This window comes from Sus scrofa, chromosome 13 (assembly GCF_054392235.1).
Source record: "Sus scrofa isolate SSC_HxYL_T2T_F1_AM1 chromosome 13, Sscrofa_HxYL_maternal_Yorkshire_Landrace_v2.0, whole genome shotgun sequence".
NCBI classification, from domain to species: Eukaryota; Metazoa; Chordata; class Mammalia; order Artiodactyla; family Suidae; genus Sus; species Sus scrofa.
In genome coordinates this window covers 217,836,455-217,859,039 of record NC_139395.1, presented here as the reverse complement: position 1 = coordinate 217,859,039, position 22,585 = coordinate 217,836,455, and the positions used below count along the sequence as shown (strand labels likewise).

The following is a 22,585-nucleotide window of genomic DNA, read 5'->3' as shown; positions in this document are numbered from 1 at the left end:
ACCTGTACCATAGCAGTGACCTGAGCCACAGCAGTGACAACACTGGATCCTTAACCCACTGAGCCACAAGGGAACACCTCTCCTTTTTTTATGGCAGACTTTATTATTTTATAAATTTTTAAATTTTTATTTATTTATTTATTTATTTTTGTCTTTTTAGGGCGACTAGGGGAAGTTCCCAGACTAGGGGTCAAATCGGAGCTACAGTTGCTGGCCTGCGCCACAGCCACAGCAACACGGGATCTGGGCAGCGTCTGTGACCTATACCATAGTTCACTGTAACGCCAGATCCTTAACCCACTGATCGAGGCCAAGGATCGAACCCACATCCTCATGGATACTAGTCGGGATTGTTACCACTGAACCACAACAGGAACGCCTCATTACTTTTTTAAAAGTGTCGTTGATTTATAATATTGTGTTAGTTTCAGATGTACAGCATAGTGATCCAGTATATTTGCAGATTATATTCCACTCTAGGTTATTATAAGATAATGAGTACAATTCCCTGTGCTATACAGCATATCCTTGTTGCCTCTCTGTTTTATGTATGGTAGAGTGTATCTGTTAACCCCATACCCCTCCCCTTGTAACCCCCTCCTTTACCCCTCCCCCCAACCGCAAGTTTGTATTCTCTATCTGAAAGTCTGTTTCTGTCTTGCATATACATTAGATCGTATTATTCTTCAGACACCACATAGGTTACAGCATATGGTATTTGGAGAATTATTTTTTTGCTTTAAATAAAAAGTGCTTCCTCTCAACTGACTCTGAAAGGGTAATATTGGAAATACAGACACTGGATTAGTGAGACAAAGGGAAAATGTTTATCTTCCCACCTCCCTGCCCCGCTTCGACTCCTGTTGTTCTTGGTGAGAGTCTCTGATTTCTAGAACAGTCCTCAAAGTGAAGTCCAAAGACAACACCCTTTCAGGGGGTATCCTCAACGTCAAAATATTTTTATAACAATTAAATATTTGCTTTTTAAACTTTGTTGATGTCTGCACTGATGGTGCAAAACCAAAGGTGGGTAAAACTGCACTGGATCATAATGCATTTTTTGCCAGGTACTCGCAGGGGAAAAAAATACCAGTTTTCTTTAAAACTATCCCTGAGGAAGTAGTAAAAATTAAGTTTCTTAATAAGTAAATACACATCTTTTTCATTTCTGGGTAATAATATGGAAGGTACACAGTTCTAGTGCTACTGAAGTAGACTGGTTGTCCCGGGAAATGCAGTGGTGTGTTTGAGTTGCAAGCTAAACTAACCACCTCATTCATAAGCACCATTTGTATTTGAAAGAACTGATGAATTACATTTATTCAGACATGTGTATTTGACAGGTATTTCAAAAAGTAAATGAAATACCTTTTGGAAAAGGTATTTAAAAAAAAAAAATGGAGTTCCTGTCATGGTGCAGCAAAAGCGAATCCGACTAGGAGCCGCAAGGTTGTCAGTTCGATTTCTGGCCTGGCTCAGTGGGTTAAGGATCTGGCATTGCTGTGAGCTGTGGTGTAGGTTGCAGACACAGCTCAGTTCTAATGTTGCTGTGGCTGTGTATAGGTCAGCAGCTGTAGCTCTGACTGCACTCCTAGCCTGGAAACCTCCATATGCCACGGGTGTGGCCTTAAAAAGCAAAAAAAACCAAAACCCAAAAACCAACCAAACAAAAAACCCTTAGAATATCTGTTGCCCATGATAAAATTTGAGCTTTCAAGTGAAATTTTGAATTTTTTGAAAACTTGCATCTGCCACTGTGAGCTTGATAGCTTCTCAGGGATTTTTTCTGGTGAAATTAGTGGTGGTAGTAACTACTGTGATAGTTTCATAGTGTATGTTGAAATGGGTCAACATTTTGAAGCAATATTTTCCGATGACTAATGCGTGTTACAAAATCACACACGGGTAAAAGATCCACTCAAAGTGCAAGACGGATCAACGTAATTTATTGCAATCATAGGCAAGTTTATTGATACGGTTTCATATTCTAACAGCAATCAACCTTTAAGAAACTATCATTTGTCGGTTTAGGTGTACTATAAAACAATATGCCATTATCAGCTCATAAACACTCCTCCCTCTTCCAATCACAGATCTGTGTGAGGCCTCATTTCCCTCAAAATGTATCACAACAGACTGATGCAGAAGCCAGTATCAGAATCCAGCTCTTTGCTATTAAACCAGACATCAGAGATTTGAAAACATGTGAAACAATGCCATTCTCACTTTGGGGGAAAAATTATTTCTCCGAAAAATGTGAATGTGGACATGTTATTTTAAAAAGGAGCCATATTTTAAAGTTTGTTTTAATTTCTAACATTGATGACCAGTGGTGAGCTGGTAAAACCAGCTCCCTGAGAAGGGTTGGGGGTGGGGGAGCCCCGAGTTGGAGTGTTTGCCAGTTTCCATGGTGTAAATACTCATTCCGACCAAGTTCAAGCTACCAACACCTCACTGAGGCAAAGTGGGGAAGAGGCCTGCACCATTAGCCTGTGGCCAGTGGGTGCCAGGACGCCAATGATATAATCCACCTAGTTTTTGGAATCCTCAGATTTTGGAGCGTGAAAAGGAGGCCCAAGAATGAATGTGAGCACAGGTGTCCTGGGGCCATCGCCTTTGTCTTTGGCAAGTCACCTTGGCAACGTCAGCGCTCTAGGAGTCCTGGCCTCAATTACAAAAGTCCCTGAACTCCACATCCTCATGTTCTTAATAGAAACATCCTAAAATCTACCTCTGCCAAACTTTGAGCAAAGACAAGATGCCTGCAGCTTTCTACTCTAATCTCTTCTGGAAAGAATTTTTTGCTTTAAGAAACACTTTTGGGGAATTCCCTCAGGAAGGGCTCACATTTGGCTCCAGCCTGATCCCGATTTACCAGGCGATGGGTATGACCAGTTCCAGGGACATGTGACGCTGAGCGACAGAACTGCTGAGTGGCCAGAGGCTCTGGCCCCAGCACCCCACCCATGTTGGGATGGGGACAAAGCACGAGGACCCTTACGAGGAGGAGTTTGTATAAACAAAATACTTTATTATTGGAGAGAGAAAAAGCCAAATTACAAAATTTTTATACTTAAGTTCTGTTCTTTACCACGCCAAAGGTTGACAAGGGACTTTTAATGTCCCATAACTCTTTGAGTTGAACCACATGAAACTGCCAACCCTGTAGATAAAACAGACAAATATTGGCAGTTTCACAGGGTCCAACCCCACGTAAAACGAGCTGATGGCTGAGATTTCTTTCAGCAGCAAGATATTCCAGTCACATGTCTGTTGATGTTTTAAACAGATGTCCGAGAGATAAACAGGTCCTGCGTGAGAAAAACATCCTGTGCTTAAAGACATGGGAAGGGATCTTGGGTCAGGACTGAGACCGAGTCACCCCCGTGCTGGTTCTGTCCTTCTCGCTTGCCCCACCACCCAATGCCCCGTTCCCGCTCATCGCATGGATGGTTCGATTCTTCTTTGCAGATGTCATTGCTGGCCCACTTGTCCCTCATGTTGCTAGGGAAGGCCGTCTGACTTTGAAGTCAACTCGACTTGATCATTCGCCAAAGCCAGGAGCACATACTGACCCAGGGGTTCCTCTGGAACGACTACAAAAGTCTCCACCCTGTTCAAGGCTGAATGATCCCAATGCCTTTTCTTCCCCATCTGCTTACCCTCTCTTTGCCTCCGGGCAGTCTGTGTCTGAGAAAATAAGAAAACAAACAAGCAAGAAACTGCAGACTCGAAACAGAAAGCAGCAGCTGGGTATCCAGAAAGCCCAAGACGCGACAGGTGAACAGGATGGGACAAATCATGCTTCGCTCACATCCAAGAGGTTTAATAGACTCCCCCCCCCCCATCCCGAACCTTCAGCTCTGTACAATAGGTTAACTTTACATGGCACTGAGATAAAAATAAAACTTTCTTACAAATTCCATTTTTTTTCCCCAGTGAATTACTTTTGCAGTAAAAATAGCTGCTACATAAATCCCTCCTGATCTCTGAAAAGGAGTCGCCGGTTTCCAAAAATAGTATTCCTATTTTAATCGTACAGAAGACGTTGGGGTGCGGGGGTGGGGCGCTGAGAGGAAATGGCTGTGATTGGGGGAGGTTAGTCGTTGGGAAAACAGAACCGAACTAAAAACGAAGTTTTGTGTAGAAACCGATTTAAAGGCATGCATAGAAATGGAGAACATGTGCCAAGTGTCAAGAAAAATACTGCTTTATAGCTTTTACTTTACAATTGAAGGAGAGGAGAGAGGCCGGACGGGCCCCCAGACAATAACATTAAGTTTCTTATAAAAATTCCCAAATGTACAAAGTCCTTGCCATAGATAATAACCCAGGCAAGCCAAAAAAACAGAACACAGGAATAGTAACCTTCTTAGACCTTATTCCTGTACATATAATAACTGTTAATCATACACACTGTACAACCTGCCTCAGCCCGCCCTTGGCGGGTTAAATGTTTGCAAAATGCCATCTGTGCTCTTGAAAAATGGAATACACACGGGATGTCTGCCTTCTTCGTTCACATACAGTTATATAATTATTTTAAATTACAATATACAATTTCTGTTAAATAGGACTGTTAGGGGGGGTTTGGATACCAACGATAAGATGACCGTCCTATATACAAACTAACTTCTGAAATGGAATGAGTGGTCCTGGCACCTTCTCCCCCTCTGAACCACAGAGACCTCTTTTGCATTTGAGATTCCCGGCGGCCACAGCAAAAGAAAATCCAAAGAAGCATGTGCGTCCACGACCCGCTTGCTCCTTGGAGAAGCCCCACCAGCCCCAGGGATCCTGTTACAACGCAGTCTGCTGGAGCCAGGCCGGCGGCCCAGCGTGTCCTTCGAGGCCACTCTAAGGTAAGAGCATCATAAATACTGTGTCCCTGTCAGCAGGCTTTAGAAGCGAGAACCCGCGCTGCTTTCGGCGAAGGACCGCCGTTTCGGATGAAATAAGGCCACTGCTTCTTGGAGACCTTGCCGGACGCATCGATCCCGCCGTTTAGGGTCCGTGTGAGATGGGTGAGGACCGCCCCGGGCGGCCTCAGTCCTCCGTGTCCGGCTGGACGCCCAGGATGGCGTGCAGCTCCTCGGGCGTGAACCCCAGCAGGTTCTGGAGGTCGCACACGAAGCGGTACACGTAGCGCTTGCCCGAGGTCTTGTGGATGATGTTTTTGTCGTAGTAATAGCGCAGACCTCGGCTCAGCTTCTCGTAGTTCATCTTGGGCTTGTTTTTCCTCTTGCCCCACCGGCGGGCCACCTGTGGGGAGGATGGAGATGGGTTCCATCACTGTGGCAACAAGACAAAGTGAATGACCTTCCCCCAAGAGGCCTTTTTTTTGGCCTATGAACGTTCCCAGGTGAGGGGCTGAATCGGAGCTGCAGCTGATGGTCTACACATACAGCCAAGGCAACACGGGATCCCTAACCCACCGAGCGAGGCCAGGAATCGAACCTGCATCCTCATGGGGACTAGTCAGGTTTGTACCCTCTGAGACACAACGGGACCTCACAATGATTCTGATGCATCAGCCTTGAGGCCTCGACTGCTACAAAAGCTCCACAGAGGGACTGTCTGCACTGGTGCACCTGCTGCGGCTCCGTGTTCCCCGCTGTTGCTCCCAGGATGGACGGAGGTGAGCCCAGCCACAGCTGCGTCTGCTAAGGCCTCTCCCTCAGCAAAACCTCCAAGAGCCAAGGGTTCAGAATCCGGAAAATGCTGTCAGGTCCCCCCGCCCCTACCCCCCGGGTTTGCATGGCAATCACCAGCTGCTGAGTGCAATGGGGACCCTGAGACATTCTGCCTCCCTTAGCTTCCGCTGCCCCAGGGAATCGGGGAGGTGACAGACGGTGCACTCTTGGTGCCAGAGACCAAGGGCTCCCCGTATGCTGTCTTGGAGGGACCTGTATGGGACCTGTCCACAGCTTTCTCCTCCAGACGCGGCTTGTGAAGCCCTGCCCAGCTCAGCTGAGGAGCTGAGCCCAGCCCTCGGGCTGGCACGGAGTTACGAGGGGCTCAGGCCTCCCAGGAAAAAGGACACATTTCCTAGGACATTTTCAGAGGGTCAGGCAAGAGCCTCGGTTTATACCTTTCCCCTTTAATCAGATGATGGAGCAAGACGGTGAAGCCTGCCCGGTGCTGTGTGCATCACTGGGGGACCCTACAATGTTTATCACCGAAACAAAAGACCGCACTTCATGTTTCCCAGCAGCCAGGAATGCATCCTGTAGAAGTGTTCTTATCTGGACCCTGGTGAACCCTTTCTAAGGGCCAGAGAGTTGAATCTGGGAAGCCCCAGTGATGCAATCAGGTGTGTGAGCCCGGAGGCCAATTTCCCAAGCTCTGGACCTACCTCATCTGGGTCAGCGAGCTTAAACTCCCATCCGTCCCCCGTCCAGCTGATGAAAGACTGGCAGGATTTGTCGGAGAGCAATTCTAGGAGGAACTGCCACAACTGGATAGGTCCACTTCCTGCAGAGAAGGGGGTGGGCTAGATGTTTATCTCTAGATTTAAAATACAGCCTGGCTTTCGTCCTCCTACTGAAATAAGGGATGAGAGGCCTGGCTCTGGACTGGGTGCCAACCTCAAGGGGTCATTCTGGGTGCTGGCGACGGTCTCAGATGCTTGAAGGGGAGGAGGTCAGACCCCTCCCTGAGGCAAGGGTTTCCTCCACCTGGAAAAGAGGTCACTAGGCCTTCGATTGCTGGGTTTGGTCTTTCTGGGGAAAAAAAAATTCTGAGCCACCAACTCTAGGCATCAAAATTCCTCACCCTGTTTAATTGCTTCTTATGTAATAACTGTCCAGGTTTACTACTTGAAACTAGCCGAGGGACAGGGTGGGGGAGGTTGAAGGGGCCTTTCAACACAGAACAAGGCATGTCACTTCTGGAATCTCATGCTGGGCTCTCCTGCCAGATGATGGCGGCCAAATTGCTTAAGCCGAGACTTGGTTTGCTCAGCAGTCATGTGGGCATGTGGGCTGGTAGCTACAGCCTCACCACCTCTGTCTGGTGAGGTATATGCTCTGCCACGGGCTCTTCATATATTTTTTTTGGCTCTATCCTGTGGCAGGAAGAGGTTCCCAGGCCAGGTATTGAACCTGTGCTGCAGCAGCAACCCACTGGATCCTTAACCCACTACACCACCGGGGAACTCCTATCTTTTCCCGATTAGCATTTAGAATGGCCGCCGCCTAATGAAGTGAGTACGGCTGTATGGACATTTTAAACATACGAATAAGGTGGGGACTTCCCACTGGTAACGAATCTGACTAGTATCCATGAGGTTGCAGGTTCAATCCCTGGCCCTGCTCAGTGGGTTACGGATCCAGCATTGCCATGAGCTGTGGTGCAGGTCACAGATGTGGCGTAGGCCGCAGACGTAGCTCGGATCCGGCATTGCTGTGGCTGTGGTGTAGACTGGCAGCTGCAGTTTGGATTGGACCCTTAGCCTGGGAACTTCCATATGCCGCAGGTGTGGCCCTAAAGAAAAAAGACTACAATGGGCTTAGTGGCTAGTGAGTGCCTCGTCCTGGATCACAGGCCTGTCCAAGAGCCGTTCTCCAAGTCACAGAGGCTATATCATCAATACGTCAGTGTGGGAGTTTCTTCCTGAGCCTACGTTAAAATGGGTTAATACCACTCACGCCAGGCTGTTCTGGGGTCTACTGACCATCCGCCCAGTTAACCAAAAAGAGCTGGCAAGCAACAAATGGTAACTAAGAGTGAAATGAAAAACACGACCACCACGGCTGTTTCTTTCCTTATCAGGCTCTGACGCCCACGCAGAAAAATTCCAGCAGTTTCCACACGCTGAGCATTTTAACGCCATTTCCATGGCTGTTTGTTTTCCATGACAGAAAAAAAAAAAAAAAAAAAAAAAAAGCAGGCCCCCTATTCTTATTTTAACCTACTGGATTTTTTTTTAAAGTAGATTTTTTTCTTAATCCCCAGTGGCTCCATTTGGTCCAAATATGGAAGAAAAAAAAAAAAAAAGCACATTTAAGGACACAAGAAGCAATGAAAAAAATTTTCTAATATTTTCGCTTAAGTACTGAAAATATCTGGCTCTAAAAACAGCTTTCATATTTGTCCCTGGCCTCGAATAGCCCGTACCCAAACCTTCAGGACAAGACGGACTGGAGAAGCGAGAAGAGGTAAGCAGTGGCTGTGTTATGTGAGGCGGGCTCTGCCTCCCTCCCCGAGCCAGTCAACATTCTCAGAAATTCCTGGCATGGCTGAGTCAGAGCTTAAGCCTCCGAGGCCTGTGGCTCCTCGGGAGCACTTACATTCCAGGTGAGGGAGCAGCCTGGGGGTTCTCGAACACCCTCCCCCCAAGACAGACCGGAGTCATGGCTCTCTTGGATTCAGGATCGGATGCCCACACATACAACATGGGGGAACAACGCAAGGTGGGCCAATGAGCAACGAGCATCGCCCTGGGTACACAAGGCATGGGGCTGGGCAGGTGCAGGGAGGGGGCGGGGACCTGGGGCAGCGTGCTCACCTGTGAAGCCGGCCAGCACGGCCGCAGGTATAACTGGTTTGCCTTGTTCCACCGGGTCGCTCCTCTCCTGGATGTAATCCTTGAAAGACATGGTCGGCTTGTTGAGGCAGAGGGACTGGCTGCAGTCGTCCTCGAAGCTCTCAAAGGAAGGGACCCGCTGCACGTCCAGCAGAGACGACTGGCTGGTCCAGGACTGCAGCAGTGACTCGGAGCTCTCGAAGCTGTCCGCACCGTTCTCGGGGGCGTCGTGGTCTCCGGGCTTCCCTGAGAGAGAGAACCACAGGCTCTGACCCTTCAGGCCCCCGGGATGCCCGGCGCCACCACTTAGTGATGATGGTGGCTTCGTGGCCACCAGCCCCTTCCAAGCTGGTGTGGAATCTCCTAGACTTTGCATGAGGCCCTTCAGCTGAGCTGCCTATTCCTGAGGACGCAGAGACCACCCAAGTGCATCTTCCATCAACCGTAGGATGGAGGCACTAGTGTCGCTCCAGAGTGGGGTGCTTGACTGCAAGAAGGGGCCACTGGCCACCACGTCCAGCCACGTGATGGTTCTCAGACATGACAGTGAGCAGAAGACAAACACAGGAGGAAAGAGAAGGTGCGACTGCACTTACACCAGGTTCAAGGACGGGACACACCACGGTGATAAAAGTCAGGTCAATGGCACGACCTTGGGGTGAGGCTGCTTCTGCCTGGGAGGGGGTGCGAGGGAGCCTTGTGGGGTGCGGGCTCCCTCTCCATGTCAATCTGGGCGGCTGTCACACAGGTGTGTTGTGGATAAAGTCTACCTGGGCTTTGCGCATGGCATACGTGCATCTCCCTAAAAAGAGATCTGTCACCTTCCAACCCTGTCTCCCCCCGTGTTCCCCTGGGTGGAGGAATCTGGCTGCAGGAGCAGAGACGGTGTCGTTTACCCGACACCCACGGCCCAGCCTGGGGCCCGAAGCCTGTGAGGGGTGCGCTGGCTCTGACAGTGACCAGACAGAAAGGTCCCTGACCTCCAGTGGCTCAACACGGGAAGACTGGTTAAGAAGCTCATGCCGCCGCCCAAGCGTGGCTCTGGGAATTAAACCAATGGCCCTGTTGAGAGGGGCGCTTGGAAGCCTGGATCTTACCAGCACCGCTGGAGAGCAGGTTCAGGCTGCTGCCGGCGAAGTCCTGGCTGACGGAGCAGTAGTTGACACTGACGGTGCTGAGCCGGGCCTTGGGGAACATCTGAAAGTCCTGCTCGGGACCGAGTGTGCTGGGCGCGGAGGATGCTGGACACAGGCTGTCCAGGAGGCTGCCTTTGGGGTAGTTCTGCGTCTGCACCCCATACGGGGTCTGCTCCACCCCAAAACCTGGAACAGAACCACCGACGGCAGTGCTATTAGGTGACATGACGTGAGGACCAGAGACACCTCCACACACCCAGCCATGCAGCCCTGCCCACTCCAGCCTTTTCTCTGCAAGACCTTGCTGGAAATGGGGGTTTCAGTGGGCAGGCTTCCCACGAAGCCCTCCTCTTCTCAAACTCCTCATCCTCTTAGGCAATGAGGCTTTTCCCAAAATGCCTGCAGCATTTCTGGACCCTGGGGGAATGGCTCGCGTGACTATCCCTACATTTCTCATTTATCAAGGGCTTCCGAGTGAGCCCCAGGATCACAGGGGCACCACCACGTTCAGCTCCCCAAGAACCTGAGGCTCAGGCAGGCTGAGTGACTTGCCATCCGGTACGTGATTCGTAAGGGGACATCTCCAGCCACCTGCCCACACCGGCTGGGGACCACGGTCACCTACACTCGCCAGGGTCCACCACCAGCAGGAAAGACCTGAATTCCACGACACCTCTTTACATGCCAAAGTTCAGAGCAAGTTGGGTTTTGCTGTCCACACACTTCCCGTATCTGCCACCTTTGTTTGTTATGCTCATCCGACCACAGGAATCAGTTCCCTCCACTCTGCCCGATTAGTTATAGATTCCTGAGACCAATGCTGCCCAACGCAAAGATAACCCAAGCCACCAAGGCCATGTTTCTAGTAACCGCATTAAACAAAACCAAAAAAGAGGAGTTCCCATTGTAGCGCCGTGGAAACAAATCCGACCAGGAACCATGAGGTTGCGGGTTCGGGTTCGATCCCTGGCCTCGCTCAGTGGGTTAAGGATCCCGTGTTGCTGTGGCTGTGATGGAGGCTGGCAGCTGTAGCTCTGATACGACTCCTACCCTGGGAACCTCCATAGGCCAAAAAAAAAAAAAAGAAAGAAACAGGTGAAATGAATTTGAACCTTTTACTTGACCTCAGCGATCCATTATCATTTCACCATGTAATCAGAATTTTGAAAATTATTAAGGAGCTGCCTGCGTCCTTTGTCCAATACTGAGACTTTCAGATCTGAGGGTGTGTGTTATATTTTCAAGGTGGACCAGCCACACTTCACATGTTTAGTGTCTGGATTTATGGGCACCGTATGGGCAGGTGAAGGTGCCCTTGGACTTGCCATCAACCTGACAGGAAGACCTAGAACCAAGCTCCTAAGGGCAGAATTGATTCCACTGACCTAATGAATTGCTATTAATCCACTGAGGCACGGAGTTGAGGGGTGAATTTTCTTCATACTGCTCTTCTGTCTTTTCTTGGTTTTCTGAAAAAGAAACCCAGGAGACATAAGACTGGGGAAGAAAGTTCCTTTCTGGATTACTGTTCTACAGGAGTTTCAGCATAACCGAAGGCATTGAGCACTTGACACTTCATCGGATAGCGTTCCACGTCATCGGGTTATTTACAAACACGAGAGACAGACACGGGCTTTCCTGTAATGAGAGTAAGTCTTCCCAAATTCACGCGGCCATCAGCCAAGGTGAATGTTCTATCGCCTCATGTGAGAGATCCAGATGGTGCCATCAACAAAGGGTTAAATGCTTGGGAAGTGCACCTGAACCTGGAGCTGGACTCCAGGTTAGTCCCGAGGACGGGGTTCTGTCCTGCTGAGGCTCATGACCCACTGGCTCGAACCCTGACAGTGTGTCCAGGGTGGTGAGCGCGACAGAAAGAGAAGTCAAAGCAGTGCCATGGGGGTCTGAACGGGGACCACCTGCCCAGGAACTTGAAAAGGGAAAAGGGTAGCACCCCCACCTGTCTGCTTACTTCCTCCACACACACAACCACACACACACACACACACACACACACACACACGCACACAAAGACTCCCACACTGAGAAATGGCAAAAAGAGTCCAACCTGCCTGCTGAAAAACAGATTCACCAGAAACTTGTCCCATCAATCAGTCTTGTCCAAATTCAGGAAAAATTTGAGTCTTTAAAAATAACAGAAGCCAGAACTAAAAAAAGCTGGCAAATGACCCTAAGGTCGTTTTAAGAGTCTCAGTCTGTTATGATCATTGAAACGCGGAGTTTAAAATCAATTAAATAAGAAATAATTTCCTGAACCCTTCTAATGGACTTATTTTCCTGTATTTTTGCCTTGAATGACCCCTCACGATAATGTTTTTTTGGTTTTCCTTTTAAACTCAATGAACTTTCAACATCGCTCTCTTAAGGTCTAAATCAAGACTTTCTATATGATGAGAGTTCCTTCCTCAAAGGCCAGTTTCTGCATATCGGTGTGTAAATCTGTATCAATTCCTTCTACATTTGTTTATGAAAATAAAAGAAATTCTTGGTCTTAGGAACAGTTACTAGAAGAGTCAAGGGCTATCTGAAGAAAGGCTCCCTTTCACTGAGGCTGACTTATCTCTTAAGGCTCCATAAAGTGACCACAAAACACAAGCACCCTTGCCGCCTCCACAATCTGAGCCACACGTTCACCTCTGATGCGTGACATCTGGCAACAACGAGCACCTGGTGACTCAGGCTCCTGCCTTGTGGCTAATGCTCCCCACACACGTACTTAAATGGATCAGAATCTGGAATCACCACCACGAAGCTGACTCACTCCAATGGCACCTGCAGACAGCTTTGCCCCACATCACTGGAAAGGCTGACCACCCCCCCCCAAAGCTGGAGAGCACCGAGCGCCCCCCCCACCCTTTCCCTGCCACGCTCATCCCACCAGGGAGCCCAGTCGCTGGGCAGATACCTTTGATCATCTGCTCCAGATGCTCCCAGAGAATGTCACCCACAAAGTCAGGGGCCAGCTCCAGAAAGCGCTCCTTGCCAAGGTTACACAACACCTGGCCGGTCATGCCAAACCTCTGCAGGTTGACGTCCACCAGACTGAACTCGTTGGTGGCCCAGAGAAGCCACTGGCACACCTGCTGTTCGGTCCACAGCCAGGGATCTACCGGAGAAGGAAGAACAAAAGGAGACAGTGAGACCAGACGCACTCCTGGTTTACCTGCAGAGCCCAGATGGGCACCAGGGTCCAAGGAAACGAGTGAAACACCCAGGAAGAGTCTGAGGCGCTGAGAGCATGGCTGGATGAAGTGTTCAATTGGATGGGTGGTGAAATGAAGCACTGGCTCAAAGGACAGACATCTCTGTTCCTCTTTGCAAGATGCCCTACACAAATGCTTGAAATCAAGTCATCCCAAGCCATGGGGGTCTCGGGGCGTCCGCAGAGCACAAGGCAGGTGCAGAAAGCAGCACAGGAGGCAGCACTTACTCTTTGGGATGCCGAGGCGGCACTGCTCCTTTTTGAAGCCACTGAAGGTAGCTTTTAAGGCTTGACTCATCACAGCCTTGCTGCATGGGGTCAACAGGGGCAACTCACAGTTGGTCGAGTCTGCAAAAGAAACCCCACGGGGACGTTAGTTCAAGCTGGCAACACAGGCAGGACTGAAGGCAGAATATCCTTGTTTTTCAGGAAGCACAATTCTGATCTCCAATCTTCAGCATCATTTTGAACTTAATTTTTTCTTTTTAGGGTTGCACCTGCTAGCCTACATCACAGCCACAGCAACTCAGGATCTGAGCCGCATCGGTGACCTACGCTGCAGCTTGGGGCAATGACAGATCCTTAACCCACTGAGCGTGGCCAGAGATGGAACCTGCCTCCTCACGGACCCTGTGTGGTATTCATAACCCACTGAGCCACAACGGGAACTGCAAGCATCATGTTTTACAAGAGTATAAATATGAACAAAAAATGCTTTTGACTTAAATTGAGACAACATTATACATCTCATAACCACACATTAAAAAAAAAAATCTAAAAACTCGAGTTTGATTTTGCCAAACTTCATAAAGCAGTGATGGCTAGGTAACATTCCTATTTAAGATGCTTCTTAAATTTTAGACAATGGAAGAAACTGCGTAGGTTTTGGCCAAAAGGCTTAGGGGCTTGTAAGTGGCTAAGCTGGAAGTGACTTCCATTAAACTCAGCCGCCAGCAAAGGGACCTCGGGCATCACACTTAGCACCCGGGAAGGTGACACACCTTCCGTTTTTACTGAAAAACAATCTCCTCTGGATTCCCTCAGCAGTTTCGAGAAGGATACATGATCATCACATGAGGGCACGCTTACGTAAGCGTGTGTTTTAATTAATTTTCTGGGCTGTTTTTCTAGCACCTAACTTCACGTGTCCAAATAATCTCTGGAATGCTTCCAACTAATAACCCCATCGCAGTGATGGCAGAGGCATTCGCGGACATGCGAGTCCCTTAAAAAGAATAAACAACGACATGAAGAAGTACAGAAGCCGATACAGACGGGTCAAGATGAGCAGGAATCATTTGTCGTCCCCAGGCTCGGAGTGGGGGAGGGGCAGATCTGGGCACCCAGGATGGAAAGCTGGGGTGCAGTGTAATGCCCACTGGTCTGCTTTGCAGGGTGGACTGGGAGGTGAGGATGGGCTGGCTGCTGTGTTGAAACACCCCAGGGCAAGCTCAGGGGCTCCCCTGTCCCTTTGCTCCCAGCAGGGAACTCGCTCTCCTTGGGGGGGGCGTCTGGCAGGTGACACCCACCACGGGCATTAAAAAGGAAAACTGCCTTCTCCCGGATCCAGAGCCTCTCCCTGACTTTCCCTACAAAGATTCAAGACACCAACTGTCATCTCTCTATTAACTGAACCGCTAAGGGACATCACGCTCAATTTGTCAAGTCCCGAGGAACAAATTACCATGAGAAATTGAATCCAAGCCTGTTGGCACTTCTTGGAGCGTTTGTTCTTCATTTAGTGGGGGGAAAACGGAGAGCAGGGACCCATCCAAGGTGTCAAAGGCAGGCTGGCGCTGCAAAGACAGAGGCAAAGAAGGCTGACACATGACGGTTCAACTCAGTTAATGACCTGTCTGAAAAGCGGTCCATGCTTTTGAGAGGGTCAAATCGATCCAAAGAATTCTATCTTCCTCTAGGTGACTTACAGGCATGTCTTCGAGATTTTGCAGGCTCGGTGCCAGACCACCAAAATAAAGTGGGTATCGCAGTAAGGCAAGTCATACAAATATTTTGGTTTCCCAGTGTATAGAGACGTTATCTTTATTAAGGCATCCTTGTATCTAAATTATGTCAGAAGAATATCCTTATGTTTCAAAAACAATGCACATAGATAATTTGAAAAAGTCCTTCCTTGCTAGGAAATGCTACCATCGACTGAGTCTACAGAGAGTCAACCTTTTTGCTGGTGAAGGGTTTGAAACATTGTGAGAATCACCGAAAAGGTGACACACACAGAGACACAAAGTGGGCAAACGCTGTTGAAAAATGGTGCCAGTGACTTGTGGACGGCAAGGTTGTCACCAACCTTCAATTTGCAAAAGATGCGGCAAAGCCAGGTGCAGTCTAACACTTTGGTACCCCTGTAATCACCTGCAGCATCAGAATGACTGGAAATTTCTTTGTAATGGTCTCACCAACGTAAATGAATATATTCCGTCAACAAACCTAAACATAAGGAATCTTCCAACAGGGCTGGGAGGGACCTCGAAGACCCCCATGGGAGAGAAGCTCCGTCTGGTTGTGTGCATCAGAAAAACGACCCTTGGGGAGACAGTTTCAGCCCACCGCAGCTAAAAAGAAAGCCAAGTGACCAAAACTCAAGAAGCAAAGGACAAAATACATTACTTTATCTGTGGAAGCATTTACTCTGAGATGTTGACCGTAAAACACGAGCACAGAGACTAAAGTTCTCCCTGATCTATTTCAATGGTGCAGAAAACTGGAGGACAATTGAGAAGAGTCCTGAAGGTTTAATTTTATACAAGTCAAGTCTGATGAAAAGGACCGCCCCACCCCCACCAATCAAAAGGGGACAATTTCCAAAGAATGTCAGTTGAAAGTAAACCCACCTCCAATTTAGGGGCAAGAGGAGAAGCACACAGAGAAAGAGAAGCCTGGAGCTGAGAGGATTTCGAACAATCTCACAGCCAGGAAATTGAAAAGCCAGGGCAGAGTTCCCGTCGTGGCTCAGTGGTTAATGCATCCAACGAGGAACCATGAGGTTGCAGGTTCAATCCCTGGCCTCGATCAGTGTGGGTTAAGGATCCGGCGTTGCCGTGAGCTGTGGTGTAGGTCACAGATACAGCTCGGATCCCGCGTTGCTGTGGCTCTGGCGTAGGCCAGTGGCTACAGCTCCGATTTAAACCCCTAGCCTGGGAACCTCCATATGCTGCAGGCGAGGACCTAGAAAAGACAAAAAGACAAAAACAAACAAAAAAAAAGCCAGGGCCAGCACCGGGCTTCTGGGAGCCAGTCCATTGTTTTTAATCCTAGAGATTGAGTTTTCCAACTTTATTTTTTTTTCGTTTTATTTAGCATTTATCAATGAAATAGCCTTTAACACAAGACGGATTTTTAAGTAACAGATAAAGGTCTGATTCATTGTTGCCTAACTTGTGGAAGAAAAACGTGAAGAAAGGTTAAATTTTTCCAATATAAGCTAGAAATCCCATGTCATGTGTCATGCAGTGACCCATCCCTTGAGTCATCAATTAAAAAATGGGTAACACATTTACCAAAAAAATGGTCTGTGTGCTCTCCTTTTAGCAATGCAGAACAATGAATGAAACATTACATAAGAAGAGCCCGCAGAAGCTGGGGCTCCTCCCAAGCCCTGGAGACAAGGATGTCCCAACGGGCAGGAGCCCAGCCCCCAAACCCAAGGCCAGGATGTCCCCTTGCTCAAGACCCCATCAAACAAGTGCAGAAACACTCCCAACCCAGATTTTCAAAGTAGCTTAGAGCAGCGCTAATCTTGGTGAAAGAGCCCACGGATTTTTTAAATTCCCACGAGCATCGCCCAGGTGACTAAGAAATGCCTTTCCTTTCCCGCCTGTACACCTGACAGTTCTTATTTGAAAACCAGGAAGCCAAAAGTCAAGGCCAACTCCTGCTGCGTATTTCAACCCATCCATTTCAGCAAAGGGTGTCTTCTCCAAACCCAGAAATCACACGGGTATCGTCAACCTCTTCTCATTCAGAGGAGACATTTTTCTCTCTCGAGGTGTCATTTCCAACTTCCTACCGTATGGTTTCTGCCACACTCCAACCAGCTGATCAGATTACACCAAAAAAAAACCTCACGAGCCTCAAGTTTGATAAACGTTAGGACAGGCCTGCACCAATGTCTTGCCTCTTTGGGCAAATCGGCCAAATAAAGACACGCAGAGAAAAAGACAACATATACCAGAGATACGTGATTGCACAAAACACTAAGCTGGGGAGAGACCATCAAAAATGACCGTGTTGGCTACACCACACTCAACAAAACCATCACGTCTCACTGGCACCTTTGGAGAAGGCACATGGGAAGTTATCAGTTGGTGCTGCTAAAAGAATGTTCCTCAGAGGAACGGAGATAGAAGCTCCAAGAACTCTGTTGATTATGCGGCGGAGAAGGTGCTTTCATGTTTAATCTGTTCATTGGTTTACATAAACAGGACAGGGCCCGCCTGCCTCTTCGAAGCGATTTCATGTCAGCCCTTCAACAGCCCTTCTTCCGCCACCCAAGGAAACTTCTGGGTGGAGAGAACGGAGAGCTTCTCCAGCTTTGTTCTCTGGGGCATCCATACGCTCTGTCGCCGGATGGGAGCCTGAGAAATAAACTTCAAAAGCCTCACCATCTACAAATTAAATGGTTTCCTATCTCCAAGGCCAAGGCAAACAAGCATCAGGCCGCCCATTTTACAGACCTGAAAACTGAGACCCAGAGAGATTAAGCCAACCGTCCGGAGGCACACAGCCAGGACATTACAAAGCCAGGGCTAGCGCCGGGCTTCTGGGAGCCAGCTCATTCTTTTTTCTCCTAGAGACTGAGTCTTCTAACTTCTTTTTTTCTTAAGTGTTAATTAAGACTTGGTCACTCACCTTGAGTGTCGCTCTGTAACTGTTAGACACTGGGGCCACCTGGTCCATGTTCTTGATGCCAAAATCATTCATCTTAGAAAAGAAAAGAAAAAAGAAATACAGGCGTGTCAAAGAGGCAACATATCAGGTCCATTTTTAGGAAGCTGCAACGGCCACATCACATTCACAACGAATTATGGATGGCTTGAGTCCGTCAACCTCTAGGCCCTCACAGGCCTTTCAAAACTGAATGCCAGGAATTCTTCTCACAAAGGGGATGCTATTTAAGTCATTAAATTATAATGCAGAGACTCCACTGAATGCCACTTAGATTTGAGGCACACAGATAAGGTTGCCTCCTGGAAGGCAGGTGAGCGAGCCCAGGGAAGGGGGTGGACCTGCTTTTCACGGCCAAGGCCAAGGTCAGCTCAGGGTATGGGCCTGGAGGGCCGCCTGGGGGTGGAGAGGCGGGCCGTGGGCCACCTCCCCTCGGCACCAGGGGCAGTCAGCTCCATCTGGGAGCGTGAGGGCAAGCGGCAGGGAACACCTGCCACCAGCAGCAGCTCTGGGGGCAGATCCGGATCCAGGAAGGCCTGCTGGGAGACCCGCCTCGGGAGGCCCCTTCCCCTCTCCACGCTGGGAGGAAGCACAGGCCCAGGAAGCAGATAAAAGGGAAAACCACTGCCTGAGACCAAACCCTCTCGCCGGGTCCCACATCCTCCTGCGCTGAGTACACAAGCTCAAAATATGTCTCTTTGACGTGCTGCTTAGCTGTGCATTTCTGCAGGAGGAAGTAATACCCCTCATGGATCTGGGTTGATCCGAGACCTGTGCTGACCCGTGGGGTAGCCGCCAGACACACGGGGCTACTGAGCCCTTGGCACAGGGCTCGGGCCAGCTCAGGTGTGCTGGGCGTGGAAGACACAGCCTGGATTTCAAAGACCGCGTAGCAAGAAGGAAAAGATCTCGGTGCTAACTTTAGCTTTGTTGCATGTTTATGTAATATTTTGAAAGTGCTAGTATATCAGTGTTAATATTTCACCTGTTTCACTGTGTTTAACGTGGCTCTCAGCAGCCTTAAGAGCTACATGTGCAATTCGCAATTGGACAGTTCCCCTACGTGACTTGCGATTGCTGTAATGACAAAAAACTTATTTGGGGCCCTAAAATGTAATTGTGTGGCCAGGTAAGTTAAATATTAATGAGTGAGAAATGTACCTAGGTAATCCCGCCGGAGTGTTAGATCAAAAAAAAAAAAAAAACAAAACAAAAAAAAAAAACCAGAGCAACTAAGCTGATTTTCAAATAACCTGGGAAATCGCAGGAAATCCATCCGGTTTCAGGGTCATGAGGGGTCTACGGTAAAGACTTACAGGGTACCCCTAACTGCCCACCCTGTGGTCCCCACTGGGTGGTTCCCACCTGCTCTAAGAACCTTGAGTAATTAAAATATTGTGCAATGGAAGAGCTGACAGGCGGAGGCAAAGAGCATACTTTTGCCATAACTACTTCATTCGAGTGTGTACGTTCTTGTTTTCTCTTTACGGTCAACATTATGGCTAAACCAGACCTCCCAACAACTCAGCACACACACACACACACACACACACACACACACACACACACACTATGGCTAAACCAGACCTCCCAACAACTCAGCACACACACACACACACACACACACACACACACACACACACACACACACACACACACACCCCTTGGCTAGACAAGCCCCATGGGAGGAGGACAGCACAGTGACAGCCACCGGGGAGGCCCGAGGCGCTGGGGGCAGCTGTTAAAGCCCTCAGAACGCAGGGGAATTTTCGTGGTTGCCAGTGGAGGCTGGAAGCTTAGACAATAAATAAGAGTGGGGGGTGAGGGTGGGGGTTGGGAGGAGGGATGGTCCTGGATCAAAAGGGATCAGGTTTGCTTAGAATCTCCCCTTGATGGATCGGACGGTGTCCTCCACAGGCCCTTAAGATCAGTACTCACTACGGATGATCGCTGCCCTGGCTAAGGGCTCAGCCTGAGCTGGACAATCCCACCAGCCCAGCTGGCTGAAAGGCCTGAGCCCTGAGAGGTAGATGTAACCTCTCACCGCGAGGCAACAAAGATCCAGAGACCTCAGGTGCCTGGCGCAGGAGGACGCAGCGACAGCAGGGGCATCGAAGGGGCACTGCGCAGACCCAGTCCCAGGCCGGTAATGGCCTTCCCTCCTTCGCTCCTCCAGGAGCCCAATTAACCCGAGGGATGCGGCCGGGGCCCTTCTCCCAGCTCATCAAAAAAAAAAAAAGCAGCGATGGCACCCAAGTCTCATTAGACAAGGTTCCTGCTCGTGAGACTTTACTACCTGAAATGCTCCTTAAGGTTCATGGAGCTTTCTGCCATTTATCTGGGTCGACTACGTCCTGTCACCTGCTGATGACATTCACAAGCTTCAAACAGGAGCCAAATGAAAGGATGTGGACAGTTACCCATCTTCGTCCAGTTTTATCCCACATTTCAGCTTCGCAGAGAATGGACGTGGAGGGCAATGGACTAAGCCTCGCCTGGTTTTTGTGTACAAACACCAGGAGGAAAGGCAATCTACCCCTCCCACACAGAGAGCTGTAATTACTAGCTACAGAATAGAATTCTTTTGTTGTCCAGCTTTTAATTTGTTTTGTAAAAACCATGTAGAATCAAAGCGCGCTACCAATGGTTTCTGGCAGACACATAACTAATCAAATTTAAGTTCCCGTCTTTGACTCCACGAGGCCAGTCAAGGTGGCAGACAGGCCAAGTTTCTCCACATCCTAAGTCAATTTCACATTTAGGTCTTTTGGGGGGGGGGTGCCCTCCTGATTGTTGCCTTTGAACTACAACAACACAAACGGGAAATGGCAGCCACGAAAGGGCTGAGAAGGATAACATTTTTAAACAAGCAAAACTTGCCGGCCAACGGTACCCTCGGGGGACAAGTGATTCCTTCTGCGAGATTAGAACACGGGTTTGTATTTCGGTAAATTTGAGGAGAAAAGAAAAGAAAAAGAAAACCTCAAAACGCACTTTCGAAGATTGATTTGCTTTTTCCTTTGAAGGTTATCAATTTATAGAGTCAGGAATGACTAATTCCCGAAATGAGTGTTCAGCTATTTTCCTGCAGGACCCAGAGCGCTAACATTTATTGTACTGTGATATTATTCAGAATTTTAATAAACCTTAACTGGGAGATTTCTCTCTCTGATCGGCGGTGGTGTGGGCAGGCACAGGGCGCACAGGCGCTTCCACTGTGCGGAACAAACATCATCTCTCAGTGGTAAATTAAAATAAATTACCTCTCAATCCAAAGGGGGGACTGGCTCACTTCTTTACTTTCTAAATAAGTCGCACGTCAACTACTATTTTAGGATACCCTATAATTGAATACAGGATAATATAAAAAAATCTCTTGTGCTTTAAAAAACACACACGCACAATCGCTGTTACCTCTTCATCTAAAATGCTGTAAGAACTGGGAAAGGCAGCTTGGCGCACCTACATCCCCACTTCCGACTGGCTCCCCAGGTTCGCCTAGCAGGACCGAGGGCCCGCGATATAGAGGACCTGGGGCGCCCACGGGGGTCTCGCTCGAGCGCCAGGACCCTCCCGGCGCCTCCCTCGCCCGCCGCCCCGGCCGGGCCCTGGACGTGGCCGAGCAGGTGACCGGGGGGTTGGGATCCGCCTGTTTTCGGGGATCCGTAGTTTCCAAGGTGTTTCATGCGCCCCTAGACCCCGATCTGCCCGGGCCCGGCGCCCTCCAGTAAGTCACCCACAAACCCGGGCGCGCCGGGGCCCCTCCGACACCCTCTCCGGCGTCCCCCAGCCCCTTCGCGATATCAGGTCTCCCAGGCGCCCACTGGCAAGGGCCCCCCACCACGCCCGCGTTTCCTTTTAAGACAAAAGCAAGTGAAACAAGTCGGCGCGCCCCGCCCGCCCCAGCCGGCTCGGCGACCCCAGAACCGCGGCCCAAGTTCGCAGCCGGCTCCGCGCGTCATCGCCGGGCCCACTCCGCGCCCCACTTGCCGCCCCCAAAGCCACTGGGCCATCCATACCACGAGCTGAGCGGATCGGATCTCAGAAGCGCGACCCCTGGATCCTAGGAATAGCCGCCACCCCTCCGGGACCCCGGCTGCGCCCTGGGATCCGGCTCTCCGCGCCACCCACGTCCTCCACGCCGTTTCTGGATCCCTCGGCAGAGGAACCGGGGCCCGGAGGGCGCTCCCCGCCGGACCTGCCGGACCCTGGCCGCCCACCCGGCCCGACCCTGCTCTTACCGCGCCGCTTCGGGCAGGGCGGCCGGCGACTCGGGGCCCGGACTCCTCGGTGCGCGCCGGGGAGGGCGCGGGCGGCGGGGCCGGGACGCGGGGAGGGCGCTCGGCAGGCCTGAGCCGGCAGGGAGCGGCGGGCGGCGGGCGGCGGGCGGCGGGCTCCGGGAGCTCAGGGCTGGGGCGACACCGCGCTCCGCGCCGCCGCTGGAGGAAGTAACTGGCCGGTCCCCTTCGCTGCGCGCTCTTCAGGAGCCGGGGGAGGACGGAGGAGGGAGGGGAGGCGACCGCGGGGAGGGGAGGAGGGGGGCGGGGGAGGGGAAAGGCGAGAGGGGAGGGGAGAGGGGAGGAGATCGGGAGGGGAGGGGTGGGGGTGGAGAAGGGAGCAAAGTCGCGAGAGGGCGGGAGCAGGGGAGGGGGGAAGCCGAGGGGAGGGGAGCGGAGCCGAGGCGGGGGGAGGAGAAGAGCAGGGGGCGGAGCCAGTCCTTCCAAGCCCGGCCTCGCTCGGCGCCCGCTGTCACTGGGCTCTGTCCCTTGCCTGCGGTTCGGGGGGCCGTGGTGG

General features: G+C 50.2%; 1 protein-coding gene across 2 annotated transcripts; it reads right to left on the bottom strand.

The window, feature by feature from the left end:
• Positions 1-1,924: 1,924 nt before the first annotated feature.
• ETS2 (ETS proto-oncogene 2, transcription factor) lies at positions 1,925-22,245 on the bottom strand. Of its 2 annotated transcripts, none has more exons than XM_021070986.2 (10): positions 22,033-22,245; positions 17,756-17,827; positions 14,571-14,682; positions 13,115-13,234; positions 12,590-12,790; positions 11,049-11,132; positions 9,625-9,849; positions 8,510-8,773; positions 6,356-6,474; positions 1,925-5,262 (listed from the first exon to the last, which is right to left on the bottom strand). In XM_021070986.2, exons 2-10 carry the CDS (start codon positions 17,825-17,827, stop codon positions 5,047-5,049), a joined length of 1,413 nt encoding a protein of 470 aa, XP_020926645.2. In that variant the 5' UTR covers positions 22,033-22,245; the 3' UTR covers positions 1,925-5,046. The 2 variants fall into 2 exon arrangements, with proteins under 2 accessions (XP_020926645.2, XP_020926646.2); XM_021070987.2 differs by lacking the exon at positions 22,033-22,245 and adding an exon at positions 21,811-21,943.
• Between the last annotated feature and the right edge of the window lie 340 nt (positions 22,246-22,585).

Excerpts from the sequence above, each read along its gene's own strand:
- ETS2 (XM_021070986.2), bottom strand. The coding sequence starts at position 17,827 with ATGAATGATTTTGGCATCAAGAACATGGACCAGGTGGCCCCAGTGTCT. Across the intron at positions 14,683-17,755 it reads GTTACAGAGCGACACTCAAG|CGCCAGCCTGCCTTTGACAC; the intron begins GTGAGTGACCAA and ends CTGTCTTTGCAG. Across the intron at positions 6,475-8,509 it reads CGTGCTGGCCGGCTTCACAG|GAAGTGGACCTATCCAGTTG; the intron begins GTGAGCACGCTG and ends CCTTCTCTGCAG.